The following is a 20,394-nucleotide window of genomic DNA, read 5'->3' as shown; positions in this document are numbered from 1 at the left end:
ACACAGAATTGTTACTCAGGGACAGACACAGAATTGTTACTGAGGGACACAGAACTTTTACTCAAGGACACAGAACTGTTACTCAGGGACACAGAACTGTTACTCAGGGACAGACACAGAATTGTTACTGAGGGACACAGAATTGTTACTGAGGGACACAGAATTGTTACTGAGGGACATAGAATTGTTACTGAGGGACACAGAATTGTTACTCAGGGACAGACACAGAATTGTTACTGAGGGACACAGAACTGTTAGTCAGGGACACAGAACTGTTACTCAGGGACACAGAATCGTTACTCAGGGACACAGAATTGTTACTCAGGGACAGACACAGAATTGTTACTCAGGGACACCGAATTGTTACTCAGGGACACCAAATTGTTACTCAGGGACACAGAATTGTTACTGAGGGACACAGAATCGTTACTCAGGGACACAGAATCGTTACTCAGGGACACAGAATCGTTGAATTAAAGAGTATGTCAGACAACACGCAGAGGAGTGGCAGAGGAGGCAATGTTTCAGGAGCGAGCAGACGTGGCAGCAGAGGAAGGGGTCGAGGCAGCACTAGTCGCAGCCAGAGGCCAGTGCTCCCGGTGTCATCCAGCGGTCGTGTCTCCACCGACAACCCTGCCATCATCGATTGGTTGGCTCGGTCGTCTTCCTCTTCCCAGGTCACCTCTGACACCTACAGCCAACGGTCGGTGTGTACGTCAGACACAACCGTTAGTTGGCATGGCCCGGGAGCAAGCCCACTGAAATCACGTGTCCTCTACCTGCCCCTGTCCTTTGGTGTTCCCTCACCAAGCATAGTATCGCATGCTGTGGGCTTAGCCCCACTGTACAGTGAGGAAGAGCTAACAGAGGGCGGTCAGGAACGGGGGGAGACATCCGCCTCTTCAGCAGCCAGGCGAAGAAGTACTGGCGAGGAGAGTGGCTCGGTAGCTGGTCTAGAGACAGGTCTGTCTCCTGACCCACACGCAGCCGAGGGGGCTAGTAGTGAGGCGGAGACCCTAATTGATGATGAGGAGGCTGATCGCACTTGGCAGCCTCGTCGTCATCAGGCAATTTCTTCCGCATCATCAGGAGAAGAGGGTGCCAGCTTGGCAGCGAGCAAAACAGTCGGTGGGTTGCCCAGGAGGCAGCAGGGTCGCAGCAGTGTCAGTGGAGGCAAACGGAGTAGAGCACCAGCTCCACTGCAGCCTACCACCACGGCCAGTAGTGGTGCCGGTGTGCACGGAGGAAGTAGCAGTCAGCCAGTGAGGAGTAGCGGGGGCAAAGTTTCCTACTCGGCGGTGTGGCAATTTTTCCTCAAGCCGCCCGAGGAAGTAAACGTAGCCATATGTCGACTATGTGGCCAGAAAGTCAAACGTGGCCAGGGGGCCCATGTTGGGACTACAGCGTTGCGTCAGCATATGCAGCGTCGCCATTTGGTGGCCTGGGAAAACCGTGATAAAGATACGGCGGTTCTGCCTGCCCCAGCCCCCGCTCCATCACCCGCTCCGTTACTTGCTCCGTCACCCGACGTCAATCGCCCTCTATCAGCCAGTCAAGGCTCCAACACCTCTGCTGAGGGGAGTTGTCGCTCGTTGGCATCTTCCGCTCGTTCAGATGCTCCTTCTCCTGCTACTCCTCTTCACGGATTCCGTCAGCAGTCTTTCTTGGAATCCGTTTCCAAGAGACAACAGTTTGCGAGCACGCACCCGACGGTGCAAAAGCTGAACGTCCTCCTGTCCAAGTTGCTGGTGCTGCAGCCCCTCCCTTTCCAACTGGTGGACTCAGCACCTTTCCGAGAAATGATGGCTTGTGCCGCGCCGCGGTGGAGAGTGCCAAGCCGGCATTTCTTCGCCAAAAAGGCAGTGCCAGCCCTGCATTCACATGTAGAAGAGATGGTGGGCCAGTCTTTGAGCATGTCGGTCTCTGCCAAAGTGCACGGCAGCGCCGACGTGTGGAGCTGTAACTACGGTCAGGGACAGTACATGTCATTTACGGCCCACTGGGTGAACGTGGTGCCGGTACAGCCGCACCAGCAACTTGGACAGGTCACGCCGATTTTGCCTCCACGTTTGCACGTCCTTGGTCCAGCAAACATGTCCGCCTCTACCACCTCTTCTTCCGCCGTGTCCCCAGCCGCCACCCCCGTGCCAAGTCCCATTACCCGACCGGCATATCACATGTGCAGGGCGCAACGGTGTCACGCTGTGCTGCACCTGGTATGCCTTGGCGAACGTAGTCACACAGGGGAGGAACTTCTGAGTGTAATGAACAGAGAAATCGACAGATGGCTGTCTCCGCGCAAACTGAAAATCGGAACCATGTTGACCGACAACGGAAAGAACATGGTGTCTGCTCTGCGTCAAGGAAGGTTGTGCCATGCGCCATGCATGGCTCACGTGTTCAATCTGGTTGTCAAGCGGTTCCTAAAATCCACCATCCCACTGCAAGACATCCTTAAAATGTCACGTAAACTTTGCATGCATTTCAGCCATTCCTACACCGCAAAGCACACCCTCCTTGAGCTGCAGCGGCAGAACGGAATTCCACAGCATCGCCTGATCTGCGACGTTGCAACAAGGTGGAATTCAACCCTACACATGTTAGACCGCCTTTACGAGCAGCGAAAGGCCATCACCGATTTCCTGATGTTACAAGCGGATAAAGGTACTCCCCTGTGTAACTTCGATGTCAGCCATTGGCAGCTCATGCGTGACACCTGCCGCTTGCTCAGGCCCTTTGAGGAGGCCACGCTATTCGTGAGTCGGCAGGACTATGGGATGAACGACGTCATTCCTCTGTTGCACGTCCTGGAACAAATGCTGTTAACAATGGCTGGTCAGGGTGCGGTAGACGTGGCGCACAGATCTCAACACCACATGACCCCTGTGGGGGCAGGACAGGAAGAAGAGGAGGAGGTAGAGGAGGACATTGGTGCTCAGGAATTATTTAGGTGAAATGGGTGGTTTTTCCACTCAGCGGACAGGAGTGGAGGAGCAGGAGCATTTGGTAGAAGAGGAGGAGACAGAGGACCCAGACGCACCGTGGCAGTATGCTGTGGAGATGGAGGCAGGGAGTCCCTCGCATTCCTTGGCACAAATGGCCCATAGCATGCTCGGTTGCTTGCGTAGCGACAGCCGAATAATAACCATCAGACAGAGGGATGACTTTTGGCTGTCCACCTTGTTGGACCCTCGCTACCGTTCCAAAATGGTGGCCTTTTTCACACCTGCTGAGAGGGAGGCCAAAATTACGTACTATAAAAACCACCTATGTAGTCAGTTGGTCTCTGCCTTTCTGCGCCAACGTCCATCCTCAGACACTGTGGGCCCTGTGCGCTCGCGTTCCGCTGCCATGGCAGCAGGGGAGGGGTGGGGTGGTAGGAGCAGTGGCAGCTCCACCAGCAGCGGCTGCCTCAGTCTGCAGTCGATGATGAGTAGCTTTCTTCACCAGCGCAGTGAGGAAACTACTAACCAGCCGCAGCAGCAGCAGCATCAGGTGGACCTGGAGCAGGACCTCAAACAACAGGCTTGGGCCTACTTGGACAGCACCCTGCCAACCGAGGTGCTGCCGAGGTAGTCCCCTTGACTACTGGGCAACGGAACTTGACCTTTGGCCCCAACTAGCTGAATTTGCCCTTGAAAGGCTGTCATGCCCTGCCAGTAGCGTGGCATCGGAGAGCGTGTTTAGTGCGGCAGGAGGTATTGTAACTCCGCGGAGGACACGACTGTCCACCCAAAGTGTGGAGAGACTCAAGTTTGTGAAAATGAATCAGGCGTGGATTAGTCTGGATTTCAAACCACCAGTTCCTGACACAACTGACTAAATCCGCCATGAATCATGCCCCAAACATGTGCCACTTTCAGGTCTCCTCACACTGCTGGTGGGTTCCATTTTGTCATAGGGTGCTGGCAGATTACGGGCCTCCCATTGCTGCTGCCAGGCCCCTAATCTGCCATGGGCCCCTGTACCGCCTCCTCCTGCTGCTGCCAGGTCCACAGTGTGTCATGGGTCCCTGTACGGCCTCCCATTGCTGCTGTCTCCATCGCCACACTCTGCCATGTGCCACTTTCAGGTCTCCTCACACTGCTGCTGGGTTCCGTTTTGTGATAGGGTGCTGGCAGATTACGGGCTTCCCATTGCTGCTGCCAGGCCCCTAATCTGCCATGGGCCCCTGTACCGCCTCCTCATGCTGCTGCCAGGTCCACAGTGTGTCATGGGTCCCTGTACGGCCTCCCATTGCTGCTGTCTCCATCGCCACACTCTGCCATGTGCCACTTTCAGGTCTCCTCACACTGCTGCTGGGTTCCATTTTGTCATAGGGTGCTGGCAGATTACGGGCCTCCCATTGCTGCTGCCAGGCCCCTAATCTGCCATGGGCCCCTGTACCGCCTCCTCATGCTGCTGCCAGGTCCACAGTGTGTCATGGGTCCCTGTACCGCCTCCCATTGCTGCTGTCTCCATCGCCACAGTCTGCCATGTGCCACTTTCAGGTCTCCTCACACTGCTGCTGGGTTCCATTTTGTGATAGGGTGCTGGCAGATTACGGGCCTCCCATTGCTGCTGCCAGGCCCCTAATCTGCCATGGGCCCCCGTACCGCCTCCTCATGCTGCTGCCAGGTCCACAGTGTGTCATGGGTCCCTGTACGGCCTCCCATTGCTGCTGTCTCCATCGCCACACTCTGCCATGTGCCACTTTCAGGTCTCCTCACACTGCTGGTGGGTTCCGTTTTGTGATAGGGTGCTGGCAGATTACGGGCCTCCCATTGCTGCTGCCAGGCCCCTAATCTGCCATGGGCCCCTGTACCGCCTCCTCATGCTGCTGCCAGGTCCACAGTGTGTCATGGGTCCCTGTACCGCCTCCCATTGCTGCTGTCTCCATCGCCACACTCTGCCATGTGCCACTTTCAGGTCTCCTCACACTGCTGGTGGTTTCCATTTTGTCATAGGGTGCTGTATGGCCTCCCATTGCTGCTGCCTCCACCGCCACACTGTGGCTCCACACTCTGGTTTTGGTCCCGTGACTGCCCAAATGATTGGAGTGTGCGGTGATTCTAAGATCGACGGCACTCATCTGCATGTCATACTGACTGACAGTATTATTTCTCTTCCCCAGCAGACTCCAAGGGCATTTAAATTAAAGGTACAGTGTTCTGCACTAATCTAAAGGCTCTCTGAAGCCTAGAAACACCCTTTTATAAGTTAAATTCGCAGCGAATATATTCGACTCGAAACAATTTTTTTCCACGAATTCGCCGAATCAGCTGAATCAAATTTTTGAATAATTCGCTCATCTCTAATTAATATGTTTTGTATTATCCTACGCTGTGGGCATGCTCTTTGCATCCTGAACCTGGTTTGCATTATTGCTTCCAACTTGGGATGAGCTTCTGGTTCAGTCTAAACTCCGATTCACACTGAATTCTGGCTGTTTGGAAGGTTCAGCAAACAGCTGAGTGAAATGAATGTTCGGCCATGTCCGGATGCAGAGAAAAGCAGTACATTTAGTAATACCTCTGCACAGCCAGTGATGTATTTCCACCTGGTCCATTCAGCTGTCAGCTTGGGATTCCTGGCTGATATCATGTGAACAAAGGGGAGGGGATAGAGTGAAAAAACTGTGGTGAGTCCCCCTCCCAAAATTCATACGAGACCTGGCAGGGTTTTAAGGTGGAATACAGTATAAATAAAATACAAACAAAAAAGGATCATCCCAGCAGTCTGATCCAGAACCTTTGATAGATGAAGGGAATCCAGGGCCACATTTTTGCAAATAAAGTAGTCAGAAGCAGTCATTTAGGGGCAATTTAATGGCTTTTTTTTGTAAATGTAAATTTTGCTATAGAAGGTTGTATACATAATACATAAATATCACCTCACAGGCAGGCTAAGGACACCCACCAGGCATGATATTTAGAGGAATTTTGAATTTTTAACGTTATCCCTAAGGCAACATTAAAATTGCTGCTATCAACCAGATTCAATTTTGTAGAATCCCTTTTTACTTTGGTACATGTTCCAAAAGGCCATAACCCCCCCCCCCCCCCCGCACACACACACACACACACACATGCAATTTTATTAAGCATTTCTTGCCTATTAGTTTGAAAACGACCAGTATTGTTGACTCCTATTGGCTTCAGTTGTGTTTGGATCTGGCACTTAACCTTTGATTAAATTTGCAAGCTTACCCCGTTACACCTATTTTACAAGTTGCAATTACTCCGTGTCTGGTCACTCAGGTGATTGCCTGTTCTGTGAAAGAACAAAGCATATCCCTCTATAGTGTGTAGTTGTCTCAATTAGGAGCACCAAGTGTCATTTCTGTCTTCTGCTTTGTTCCTCTGCTATCAGAAAACTTCTGAAAAGTTTTCCTAACACCAGGAGAAAAATGATGACAGGTGAGGGAGCTCTGGCAAATTGACAGCCTTAGCTCTGTTCCTGTGTTCTGTGTGGAGGGGTGTGTATCTCTTCTCACCAATCAGCTCTCAGACCTTTCCTCACTGAGCTCTGCAGTGTACGATTTCAGCTCTCCACCCCGTTTTCTGAACTCTCAGACAATCTGTAAAATTCGGCACTTTGAACCGATACAGAGAAGAGTAGACTGCAGATAATCAGGTACAACATATGTAGTAGAATTTGTTTAATCTCTGTGTATCACCTGAGGCCAGTCACTTCAGTGAATATATGGGAGGGTTTACAACCACTTTAAAATGTAAATTGTTAACTTACACAGTGACTATTTTCACTGTCTTCTAATACAGAATACAATACATGCTGTTGTGGTATATGTGATATGTAAACTATTGGCCAAGAAAGGACACATTTTCTAGCAATGGACCCAGACTTGTCAGCATAGTGTCAATGAGAGCAACCAATAGCCTGAGCTTTGTGCGTATTTCACCAATGACATTCATAGTACTACACTAGGATCCAGAGATTGTAAGGAGAAACACTTTCCTCATAGAAATAGATGTCTCCATATTTCATCAATGTCATTGCCTATAACACCTTTGAATCTGGTATGAATTTCTTGGGGGACTACACACTTTTTTTTTTTTTTTTTTTTTTTTTGTGAGGTGCTCCCTCAAAGGGTCTGATACATATTTTGGGGGTCTCTATGGTATTTTTTTCATTCTTGCTGAAGGATGAGCTACAGCAAAAATGACAGTAAAATGATAGTTAAAACAAAGTACACAAACCACTCCTAAGGACCCCCAAAATGCATAGGAGAACCTCGGAGGGGTCTGTGTGCTTTTCTAAACAAAATAGCTATAAATTATGTAATTTTCCAACAATTTTGAACCCTTTTCCTTTGTAAATGTCAGTACTGCTGCAGTGCTTTCTATACATCACAGAGACGCCCCCTTACAGGCAGGATTAGGACACCCCGGGGCACGTTATTAAAATAATTTTTACAGTTTCAATTCAAACATTTAAAAAATCACTGCTGCTCACCAAATTAATTTTTAAAAATATTTTTTTTTTACATTGGCACATGTTCACAATGGCAGTGCCACCCCAATGCTATTATTGCCTATTAGTCCATAAAATGGTCATTTTTAAGTTGGCAGATTCTGCTTCCATTAATTTCAATGGGGTTCAGGTTCAGCATGTAAATGTCTTTAAAGTTCACTGAATCCCTGCTGAACTGATTCTATGACAGTTCAGATCATTGCAATCTACAGATGTATAGTAGACAGTATATTTGGAATTGAATCTCATACATAAAGTGTCCACCAAAAATGTATTTGCCTTCTCTACTGTATCTTTCCTATGATTCTGATATGATTCTTACCTGATAATAATCAGTAAAATCCATATTAATCAATTCTCCATAACTACGAGATGAAATGTCATGAAATACATCAAGCTGGGAAGTACTCCGTGTATAATACCACCATGGGTACCAAAGAAAATAAACCTGTAGAGAGAAATAAAATGTTTGTCTATGGATATACGATACGTAGACGATGTATGACTTTACATGGAAGACTCTTACTTGGGACTTCTTTTCCTCCAGCAATGTATGAACCTCAGACAGGAGCTGAGTGTCATTGTAATCCGTCATGGAGCCAGTTGTAAAAACCCAAATGATGGACTCAGCGGGGGAAATCTCCAGAGCTCTCTTCAGCCCATAGAGGGTGGACTGATTGAAGTTTAATAGATGATAATAGTAATTATCACAAGCAGACGGGTCATCCCAATAGTTTCTTGTTATACTTTGTAAAAAAACACTCCTGTCATCGGTGATAGTTTCATTGGTTTCTGAAAGAAAAAAAAATATTTTATTGAAAAGTGGAAATGTAATGCTTAAAATAAAGTTATAAAGACTAATGGTAACATAAGGAATAGTAAGAGAACAAAACTACCTATCAAAGTCCTGATATCCTCAGCTTAGCAATGTCAATTAAAATCAGATCTGCTCCGAAAAAAACAAAAATGTACAGAGCTACCAATTATATCTATGTTCAGGCTACATCACTTCTCCGTTACTGCCAATAATCACTGAGTGATCTGATTGGCCCAATCAAGGAGTGGAATGTTGTACATATCATACTCTTAGCCAGCAGTTCATACCCTGCGCCTTACTGCTGTACTCTGTATGCCGTGCTTTATGTTGTACTCGTGACTGCTGTACTCTGTATGCTGTGCTTTATGTTGTACTCGTGACTGCTGTACTCTGTATGCTGTGCTTTATGTTGTACTCGTGACTGCCGTACTCTGTATGCTGTGCTTTATGTTGTACTCGTGACTGATGTACTCTGTATGCTGTGCTTTATGTTGTACTCGTGACTGCTGTACTCTGTATGCTGTGCTTTATGTTGTACTCGTGACTGCTGTACTCTGTATGCTGTGCTTTATGTTGTACTCGTGACTGCTGTACTCTGTATGCCGTGCTTTATGTTGTACTCGTGACTGCTGTACTCTGTATGCTGTGCTTTATGTTGTACTCGTGACTGCCGTACTCTGTATGCTGTGCTTTATGTTGTACTCGTGACTGCTGTACTCTGTATGCCGTGCTTTATGTTGTACTCCTGACTGCTGTACTCTGTATGCTGTGCTTTATGTTGTAGTCGTGACTGCTGTACTCTGTATGCTGTGCTTTATGTTGTACTCGTGACTGCTGTACTCTATGCCGTGCTTTATGTTGTACTCATGACTGCTGTACTCTGTATGCCGTGCTTTATGTTGTACCCGTGACTGCTGTACTCTGTATGCCGTGCTTTATGTTGTACTCATGACTGCTGTACTCTGTATGCCGTGCTTTATGTTGTACTCATGACTGCTGTACTCTGTATGCCGTGCTTTATGTTGTACTCGTGACTGCTGTACTCTGTATGCTGTGCTTTATGTTGTACTCGTGACTGCTGTACCTTATGCTGTGCTTTATGTTGTACTCGTGACTGCTGTACTCTGTATGCTGTGCTTTATGTTGTACTCGTGACTGCTGTACTCTATGCTGTGCTTTATGTTGTACTCGTGACTGCTGTACTCTGTATGCCGTGCTTTATGTTGTACTCGTGACTGCTGTACTCTGTATGCTGTGCTTTATGTTGTACTCGTGACTGCTGTACTCTGTATGCTGTGCTTTATGTTGTACTCGTGACTGCTGTACTCTATGCCGTGCTTTATGTTGTACTCGTGACTGCTGTACTCTGTATGCTGTGCTTTATGTTGTACCCGTGACTGCTGTACTCTGTATGCCGTGCTTTATGTTGTACTCATGACTGCTGTACTCTGTATGGTGCTTTATGTTGTACCCGTGACTGCTGTACTCTGTATGCCGTGCTTTATGTTGTACTCGTGACTGCTGTACTCTGTATGCCGTGCTTTATGTTGTACTCATGACTGCTGTACTCTGTATGCCGTGCTTTATGTTGTACTCGTGACTGCTGTACTCTGTATGCTGTGCTTTATGTTGTACTCGTGACTGCTGTACTCTGTATGCCGTGCTTTATGTTGTACTCGTGACTGCTGTACTCTGTATGCTGTGCTTTATGTTGTACTCGTGACTGCTGTACTCTGTATGCTGTGCTTTATGTTGTACTCGTGACTGCTGTACTCTGTATGCCGTGCTTTATGTTGTACTCGTGACTGCTGTACTCTGTATGCCGTGCTTTATGTTGTACTCGTGACTGCTGTACTCTCTATGCCGTGCTTTATGTTGTACTCATGACTGCTGTACTCTGTATGCCGTGCTTTATGTTGTACTCGTGACTGCTGTACTCTGTATGCCGTGCTTTATGTTGTACTCGTGACTGCTGTACTCTGTATGCCGTGCTTTATGTTGTATTCATGACTGCTGTACTCTGTATGCTGTGCTTTATGTTGTACTCCTGACTGCTGTACTCTGTATGCTGTGCTTTATGTTGTACTCATGACTGCTGTACTCTGTATGCTGTGCTTTATGTTGTACTCATGACTGCTGTACTCTGTATGCTGTGCTTTATGTTGTACTCGTGACTGCTGTACTCTATGCTGTGCTTTATGTTGTACTGGTGACTGCTGTACTCTGTATGCCGTGCTTTATGTTGTACTCGTGACTGCTGTACTCTGTATGCTGTGCTTTATGTTGTACTCATGACTGCTGCACTCCATGCTGTATGTTACATAGTCCTGAGCACTGCACCCTATAAACTATGCTGCTCATTACATGTTTTGATAAATCCAAAAAAACAAAGTTAAAAAGATGGGCACTCCATAAACTGGATACCTAATGTGTACCCCAATCAACTGCCCACTCACTGAAGTAACAATATATACAGTGTGGCTCTATGGCCAAGGTACAGCATAAAGAAAAAAGAGGCAGATACAGAACAATCCACCAAAAGGGCCGTATAACTGAGCATCCGGGGCATAAATTGACAGGTTCATCAACGATACTCAATAATAATAGACAATTAGAAAACATCTTTATTAAGTTTACCAAAATCTATACAAAAACTAAAAAATAATAAACCACCTTCCACCACCATAAAAAACAAGACAACATTGCCTTAGTGGTAAATAGTACATCTAGACGTCACACGTACATTCATACAGCCCACATTATAATATATCAAAGTATTACATTCTGCAATACAGACTGTATGTATCCTCCACCTAAGGGTGTCCTATCAGTGAGACTGTAGGATCATGGTGACCCGTAATCAGCTAAATGAGCCAGAGGTGAACAATCACAATGCTGTAATAACTCCGGGCAACCAAAATACAACACAGCTCACTCCAGCTTAACTGCTTCCCCTCAACCCTATAACAGAAATACTGCTACAGGGCGGCAGGGGTGCACAACATCACGTATATATGCGATTTTGCATTTTTGGGTATTTTGCAAAGACATGGAGCAGAATACATTTTGCCCTACATTTATGGCGAAATTTGATTTTTAAAATTATTTTACTGGACATGTTTTATAGCAAAAAGTCAAAAATATTGTTTTTTTTCTCAAAATTGTCGTTTTTTTTTTTATTTATAGTGAAAAAGTAGAAAATGCAAAGGCCACCAGATACCACCAAAAGAAATCTCTATTTGTGGGAAAAAAAGGCAGTAAATTTCATTTGGGTGCAGCATTGCATGAGCATGCAATTGTCAGTTAAAGTAATGCAGCGCAGTAATGCAAAAATGGCCTGGTTGGGGGGGGGATACTCTGGAAGAAAAGGGGTTAACAAGAAGCATAACAGGATCACCGGGTGATCCTGTTATGAATCAATCAGATATTGATTCATTCAGGAAGGATAGGAATGTAGTAGCAGCAGTCCTATACTGAGCACACAATCCTGTAAGTGGGGGGGGGGGGGGCTGGTCACAGTGTTTAGGCAAATAATTACCTCTCACAGCCCCCCAGATAGGTAACAGTTCAGCAGAAAAGCTCAAAGCGGCAGAGGCAGCATGTGTAACAAATGGTAAAGAGACAGCGCTCCGCATCACCAGATCTTCCACAGCAGGCTCATGAAGGGTGTGAAACTGTAGGATGTGCTACATATTACATGCCCCTGACCTCTGCACTCTGTAGATTGTGCTACATATTACATACCCCTGACCTCTGCACTCTGTAGGATGTGCTACGTATTACATACCCCTGACCTCTGCACTCTGTAGGATGTGCTACGTATTACATACCCCTGACCTCTGCACTCTGTAGGATGTGCTACGTATTACATACCCCTGACCTCTGCACTCTGTAGGATGTGCTACATATTACATTCCCCTGACCTCTGCACTCTGTAGGATGTGCTACATATTACATACCCCTGACCTCTGCACTCTGTAGGATGTGCTACGTATTACATGCCCCTGACCTCTGCACTCTATAGGATGTGCTACATATTACATACCCCTGACCTCTGCACTCTGTAGGATGTGCTACGTATTACATACCCCTGATCTCTGCACTCTGTAGGATGTGCTACATATTACATACCTCTGACCTCTGCACACTGTAGGATGTGCTACATATTACATACCCCAGACCTCTGCACTCTGTAGGATGTGCTACGTATTACATACCCCTGACCTCTGCACTCTGTAGGATGTGCTACATATTACATACCCCTGACCTCTGCACTCTGTAGGATGTGCTACATATTACATATCCCTGACCTCTGCACTCTGTAGAATGTGCTGTGCATTACATACCCCTGACCTCTGCACTCTGTAGATAGTGATACGTAGTATATACTTCTAACCAAAATGTCTTTTGTTTAACCTGTTAAAGTAATTGTAAAACTTTAGTTTCTTTTTTATTAAAATAATAAACATCTTATACTTACCTGCTCTGTGAAATGGTATTGCATAGAGCAACCAGGATACGCCTCTTCTGGGATATCCCATTGGCAATCCTGGCTCCTGCTCCCACTGAGTGCCCCCATAGAAAGCAAATTCCTATTGTGGACACCCAGGCATGCCCGAATCTTTTCAGACTCACAGCCCGGCTTGGCCCTGCCCCCCACTCTCTGCCCTCAGCCAATCCTGTGAGACAGGAGAGAGGAGAGAAGAGCGGCTGCAGATGTTCACAGTGCTGGATGGAGATGGGGATCAGGTGATTATTTAGGAGGGGCTGCGGGGGAGTTACTAATAAAAGGTGTAATACCTTAATACAGAGAATTCATTAAATTATAAAAGACTTTTACCTTTACATCCTCCTGAATGTTTTCTTAGTACCCCCCCCCCCCAGCTCTTTAAAGTTCCCCCAATGAAAGGCTCAGGCAGTGTGATGTCTGTGTGTCTATAATATTATTATTATTATACAGTATTTATATAGCGCCAAAAGGTTTGCTCAGCGCTGTACATTGTAGTGGGGGACAGAATATGAGACAATACAGTAACAAAATAAAACACGAGGGGTTCGAGGGCTCTGCTCTTTCGAGCTTACAATCTAGGAAAAATATGTTTGCAGAAAATCAGATGGAAGGTAAAAGTTTCATTATTTCTAAAATTACAGTTTGTCTTGAAGTTTTTAGGGTCCCAGCAATGACCTCAAAAATCTGTTACATTGGTGGGTCAGTGGAACATCTATGTCCTTCTGTACTCATCCACCATACCTCCATATAAGTATGGGAAGTGATGTCAATTCATAACCCCTCCCAGCTATGACATCAAAGAGCCCATCAAGCTGAGTGAGATATCAGGCAGAGAAGGACTTAGACATCCCACCGATCATTGTATATAGGGGGAAGAATGTGCAGCAATTCAGGGGGGAGAGAAGAAAAGTGACTGTTGGTTCAGAAACAGAAAGTGAAAACCTGTATATTGGTGCCGGGATGGAGGGGGAAGAGGTGAGCATCAGTGCAGTGCCAGAGAGTGAAGACGTCCATGTCAAGTTAAGAACAGATGGACACTGGGGTTGATTTACTAAAACTGGAGAGTGCAAAGTCTGGTGCAGCTGTGCATGGGAGCCAATCAGCTTCTCACTTCAGCTTGTTCAATTAAGAATTGACATAATAACCTGGAAGCTGATTGGTTTCTTTGCAGAGTTGCACCAGATTTCCCACCCTCCAGTTTTAGTAGATAAACCCCTTTGTGAAATTCCCCTCAATGGTCAGTGTGACTGTTCTCATAGACAGATACCACTGAAATCATTTCTACAAAAATGAAACATTGCTTAGATATTAAAATGTTACAACAAAACAACTAAAGTAGTGATGTTTGTACTTACCGGCATAGTCCAGGATTACTGAAGTATATTGGCGTGTGACGCAGGGGAATCTGGAGGATACATAATTCAGAACTCTCTCAAAGTTGTAGGAATAACCATAATACATGAAATACGCATCCATCAGTACAGTAAAGGAGGTCCCCTCTGCAACACAAATCCATCAGATAAATCAATGTTCTATTCATATTTTATAAATCACATTCAGGATCATCACTGGTAACATTGTAACAAAATTTCTCCTTCTATTTTGGTGATGGATTTGATAAATGTATGTTGTTGGAGCCTTGAGTCTAGTCAGGATGGCCGTTTAGACAGTTCATTAGTAGAGAAGTTGATAAGATCTGACAATTTCAGCCAAAAATGTTTTCCCTGTTGGCTGAGTGCACTCCAGGGTGAATCTAAAAGATCAAATTTCCCCATTTTCAAGTCTAATAGTCATAGGTTTGTTAACAAAAAAAAGGGCATGGGGTGGGCATTGTCTTCTGTAACAATGACAGTATGTTTGGACATATATGCAGAAATGTTTTTGTCTGGCACAGTGGTCAGGTCATGAGGTGTGGGGGGGGGCCTATTGGAATCTGGAAGCACCCTTAAAGATAAGGGCTCCACAAATATCCAGCCCCATGTGAATAGGTAGAAGGTACATTGTACCCCGACCCATTAAAAATCTACTATAGTCAATAAGCACACAGGTACATTTAAAATAGTCATTTTTAACTAATAAAAACAGTGCTTTGAATCTACCATCAAGCATGTTGTCCAGAGATAGAGATCTGTGTCATTCACAATGAAGTACTAAGAAGAAAAAAAAACGCTGATCTTTCTAACCCATCTACACCCATCTCCTCCAAACCAATAATATCACATGAGATATTTGGATCACATGACATTTTTTTCCAGTTATCTCATGCAATATTGAAAATGTCACTTCACTAGTACAAAATGTACAGTAAATACCGCATAAACTGACTCTAAAAGTCAATTCACAAAACAATATAAATAAATAAATGATGTTGAGCAAGCCGTGGTTTAGCCAAGGAATAGGTTTAATTAGCACTGATTATTAGGAAAACCGGCATTAGCCAGAGTCCCCCAAAGTTCATTTAAAGTGCATCATCATGAACACCGGCCACAGATCCAAACTGAAAAAAAAAACCAACCCCCACTGATGCTTAGTTCTCGATGAATGATAGCTCAGCCGCCTCTCAAACTAAATAAACAAAGAGGCAGGGCCACCCGATGATGTCATAAATTACATCATAAATAAAGGATTTGTAAAAACTACTTTTTTAAATTTAATTTTCACACTTTTTTTGGTGAATGAATAGGGGAATGAATAGGGGTAGTGTGTACCCCTACTCATTCACATGGGAGTCCATGAGCTGGGGGGTCCTTTTTTAAAAGGGGTTTCCAGATTCCAAAAAGTTCCCGACCCATAGACTTCCACCACCATGTCCTAGGGCTGTGGGGAAGAGGCCCTTATCCCCATCAAAATGGGGATAAGGTGCTTTGGGGGGGAGTCCCCCCTCCCCCAAAGCACCCCCCCATGTTGATTGTGGCCTGGTATGATTCAGAAGGGAGGGCTTGCTCTTCCTCCACTCCAAAGGGCCTGTTAAGTATTGGGGGGACCCCCGATTAATTTATTTTTTTTACATTGTTAAAAGCTGTAAATTCTTTTGTTTTTACATTCTTCCGTCAATTGGGAACCCTTTTGACAGCAGATGAGTCGTGGTTTCTAAGGGTGTGGAGGCCTCCTGCTTCTTGGCAGCCATGTTGTTTTCTGGTTATTAAAGTGGAAGTAAAGGCCAAACCCAACTAATGCTAAACCTTCTCTCAGCTACAATCCAAGCCTAATCTATCTAGCCTTGTAAAGAGAAAAATCGCTATACTTACCTGTTCTGCAGCTGCTCCGGTCCGGTCCCATGTTGAGCTGTCAGTGGTGACTTCAATGTGTGGGAATGTGCAGGAGAGGCAGGTGACAATGGAAGCCCCATAGTAAATCTACAGTATGGGCGACATCACTTCACAGGCTCTTCACAGCCGTTGTCGCATGTATCCTGTACACAGAGGGTGTCGCTGGATACTGGACCGGAGAGGCTGCAGAACAGGTAAGTATAGCGATTTTCTCTTTACAAGGCTAGATAGATTAGACTTAGAATGTGGCTGTGAGAAGGTTTAGCATTAGTTGGGTTTGGCCTTTACTTCCATGTTAAGGACGCTGCTTACCGCCGGCATTAATATACAGCTGGCTTTTACTACTAAAATATCACATCACTTCATAACATAGCTCATGGGGGGTTTTAGTAGCACTTCTTAGCAAACTGCAAAACAATTTTTGAAAAATGCTACAGCCTGGTACACATAGGCCAAATATCAGCCAGTTCAACAAAAAACATTGGACATTCAGGCTGTGTATATAGCAGCCTGTCTGACAGAAGCCAGATGAATTTCCAGCTTCTATAGAACAGGCACGCTGGAAAAACATTTGCTAATCAGCATCCGATCAGCTCTCACAACCAATTACTGCAAGCACTGACTGGCTAATCATAGAGTGTACGGGGCAAAAGAGGTATTTTACCGCAGATCTTAGTAGATACCGCTTTGTGAATTGAGCCCGCTGTGACTAGACAGTGAAGGAGAAGCATCACACACATCTCTCTGTCACTCTTCTCTCTCCTCCTATCAGCATGCTCCATGCACTGCAGCACACCATATTGGCTCCATGTGCTGCTTTTCCATCAACTAGCCTGATCTCTGCTGTACAGGGAATTTAAAGAGACTGATGCCAATTTATATTCAGGTACCTACACTGCTAGCTTTAAAAATAATGACATTCATAATGTATTGGTGATTCCAGAACTCCATTAATGTGTGCCTTAGAAACATTGTGCTTACACATGATTGGATGATTAGTGAAGACCTGATTTACCTGATTCACTAAAACAAATAACATTCATTTGCATTCTCTACTCCTTCAGTGAATGAACCCCAGTGATAGGATCTCATGAGATCACATGTCTTATTAAGACCTAAGATGGTCAATTCCCACCCCTGATGGTGTATACATCTATTGGTTATATCATGCGGATCAAATCAATATTAGTTTTGTTGTGTAAGCAAAAAGTCCAAAAGGGAGAATTGTGCATCTTCTTGTGTATTTCAGCCAAAATAAATGAGATTGTGATGAAAGTGATGATTTGTTTTGCTACTTGTCTGACTGAGTTCTTGTATCAGAGATTCCTCACTTGGTGACTTACCTCTCTGTGTGCAGCTGTAGCCGTCAGTATCTGAAGAAAAGGAAAAATGTAGATATGAGATCCCTACAAAAGCATTCTTCTCTACAAAAAGGGGCACCAACTTCAACTGTTCTGTTTGCTTAAATCCAACTCCCCCCTTCCATCATAAAAGTCAACTCCCCCTCCCATCATAGAAGTCAACTTCCCCTCCCATCATAAAAGTCAACTCCCCCCTTCCTTCATAAAAGTTAACTCCCCCCTCGCATCATAATAAATGCATATATAAGAGTATATAAATTATATTTTTTGTTTGGCCAAGGGTTGTGCCAATTCAGCCCTGATACCTTTCATGCCCAGTAGGTAGGGAGGGGCTCGATGTACCCGGGCTCGGTTCATGTGACATTACCTTAGCTGAATATGTAAAATAATTTCAAATCAATTTAATTCATAGCTGAACGGCAGACCTGCTTGGGGGATTCCCTAAGCTTCTCAGTGAAGTTGCACTTCTCTTGTATGTTTACAAAGTATTAGAGAAAACGTGACATTTGCAAAGAAAAAAACACCCTTTAAATTGTTGGTAACTTTAATTTTCCTGAATGCATCCTTTATTTTGTTAAAAAAATGTCATGGGGATCCCCAAGAATAAATCCCAGGACATCATCGTGAATGATGAGGGTCTGGAATGCATTTTGGGGGTTCCTATTTCATTAAAAAAGTAGACTGTGAAAAGAAAATTACCAGCAAATGTTTTATTTTCTGTCACTTTGAGGAAAAATAATGCATACCAACCCCCCCCGCCCCCCAGTCCATACTACATTATTAAGATATAGTATACTATATATGCTCTTATACATGCACTTATTATGATGGGAGGAGGAGCTGACTTTTATGATGCGAGGGAGGAGCTGACTTTTATGATGCGATGGGAGGAGTTGATTTTTGTGAAAAGTAAATTACCAGAAAATATTTTCCTTTTTGCACTTTGCTGGAAAAATAAAGCATAGCCTACCCCCAGTCTATAATACATTCCTTAGATGTAGTATAGATTTTATGGGGTGCCACACAAAAAATGGTGTATGATCTCCCCTAAATACAAAGAGCAGAACTGTCTAGCCTGTGTATGGCTTTATAGAGGGAAATTCATGCTAAAAATAGTGTGCTCCCCCAAAAAATCCATACCAGCCTGGCAGACCCCGATGTTGATGAGGATAAGGGTCTCTTCTTTACAACTCAGTGTTTGTGGGGGTGTGGTGTGGGAGACTTATCAAAATCTGGAATCCCCTTCAAAATATGGATGGGGCCCATATACCCAGCCCCCTTTTGTAAATAAGTACAGGGTATATAGTACTTTTGGTCCTCTATTAAAAAAGGGAAATAAATCCAGCATTGTAAACCCACCCTTATCCATGTCATCTGGTGATGTATCCTTGTCAGTGACAATGATCTACATCCATCGATCACAAAAAGAAAACATAAAGTGATGAAAATTCATGAATCCCCCTGACTTCTTACTTTCCCAACTTCAAGAAATCAGATGGATTCATGCATTGTCATCTCTGGATCCATCTGATATTATATGTTTATGTACAACCTTTCAGGAGGAATGAGATAAACGTGTTGAATATATATTGTGTATGTACAGTGTATATACTGCATAATAACTTATTTAATTATCCGCTGTGGTGGGAGTTTGTTTTCTTCTTCGGGTGTAGTTATATTTATAGTGTTGGTTTTCCATGTCTGATCACTAGAGATGAGCGAATCGAAGTATCCGAAGTGGAATTCGAGTCGAATATCTGAAAAATTTTGATTCGTGCCGAATCCGAAAAATAGCCTAATTCGGACGCGCGAATCGAAATTTTTCAGAAAATGGCGGCTGACATGTGCGGCGACGGAGCGGGGATGTCTGGGAAGGCGCGCAGACAAGGCGCGCTGACCCATAATGCATTCCTCAACGACATGTGATCGCATCAGCCAATCAGCAGCCAGCCAGCCAGCACTGTGTAATGGTTGAGCTATAAATAGCGGCCATTTTGGAATTCTTCATTTGCCTGCAGTCATTGAACAGAGGCAGACCGCTCTGTACTAGGGACAGGGACAGAGTTAGGGCCACAGAAACGATACTTGGGGACAGAGAAAAGTTACTTAGGGACACAGAACCATTACTCAGGGACATAGACTTGCTAATGAGGGCCACAGAATCGTTATTTAGGGACAAAGAAACGCTAGTTAGGGCCACAGAATTCATACTCAGGGACAGACAGAATTGTTACTCAGTGCCAGAGAATTGTTACTTAGGGCCACAGAAACGTTATTAGGGCCACAGAATTTTTACTCAGGGACAGACAGAATTGTTACTGAGTGCCAGAGAATTGTTACTCAGGGACAGACAGAATTGTTACTGAGTGCCAGAGAATTGTTACTCAGGGACAGACAGAATTGTTACTGAGTGCCAGAGAATTGTTACTCAGGGACAGACAGAATTGTTACTGAGTGCCAGAGAATTGTTACTCGCACAGACAAAGAATTGTTACTGAGTGCCAGAGAATTGTTACTCAGGGACAGACAGAATTGTTACTGAGTGCCAGAGAATTGTTACTCGCACAGACAAAGAATTGTTACTCGCACAGACACAGAATTGTTACTCGCACAGACACAGAATTGTTACTCGCACAGACACAGAATTGTTACTCGCACAGACACAGAATTGTTACTCGCACAGACACAGAATTGTTACTCAAGGCCACAGAACTGTTACTTAGGGCCACAGAATTGTTACTCGCACAAACACAGAATTGTTACTCGCACAGACACAGAACTGTTACTGAGGGCCACAGAACTGTTACTTAGGGCCACAGAATTGATACTCGCACAGACACAGAATTGTTACTTAGGGCCACAGAACTGTTACTTAGGGACAAAGAAACGCTAGTTAGGGCCACAGAATTCATACTCAGGGACAGACAGAATTGTTACTCAGGGACAGACAGAATTGTTACTGAG

The 20,394-nt window shown here is 44.9% G+C and overlaps 1 protein-coding gene across 2 annotated transcripts in view; it reads right to left on the bottom strand.

The window, feature by feature from the left end:
- LOC149470719 (uromodulin-like) overlaps positions 1–20,394 on the bottom strand; it is an 85,020-nt gene that overhangs the window by 47,823 nt on the left and 16,803 nt on the right. For both annotated transcript variants that reach the window (XM_089661722.1, XM_089661729.1), the window contains 4 exons: positions 17,413–17,442; positions 14,156–14,299; positions 8,000–8,265; positions 7,796–7,921 (listed from right to left, as the gene is read on the bottom strand). In XM_089661722.1, coding sequence (XP_089517848.1) covers positions 7,796–7,921; positions 8,000–8,265; positions 14,156–14,299; positions 17,413–17,442 — 566 coding nt within the window. The remainder of the gene's footprint in view (positions 1–7,795; positions 7,922–7,999; positions 8,266–14,155; positions 14,300–17,412; positions 17,443–20,394) is intronic.

This window comes from Staurois parvus, unplaced genomic scaffold (genome assembly GCF_062004578.1).
Source record: "Staurois parvus isolate SC_StPar_1 unplaced genomic scaffold, SC_StPar_1.0 ptg000034l, whole genome shotgun sequence".
Taxonomy (NCBI): domain Eukaryota; kingdom Metazoa; phylum Chordata; class Amphibia; order Anura; family Ranidae; genus Staurois; species Staurois parvus.
This window is presented reverse-complemented; position numbering and strand designations above follow the sequence as displayed.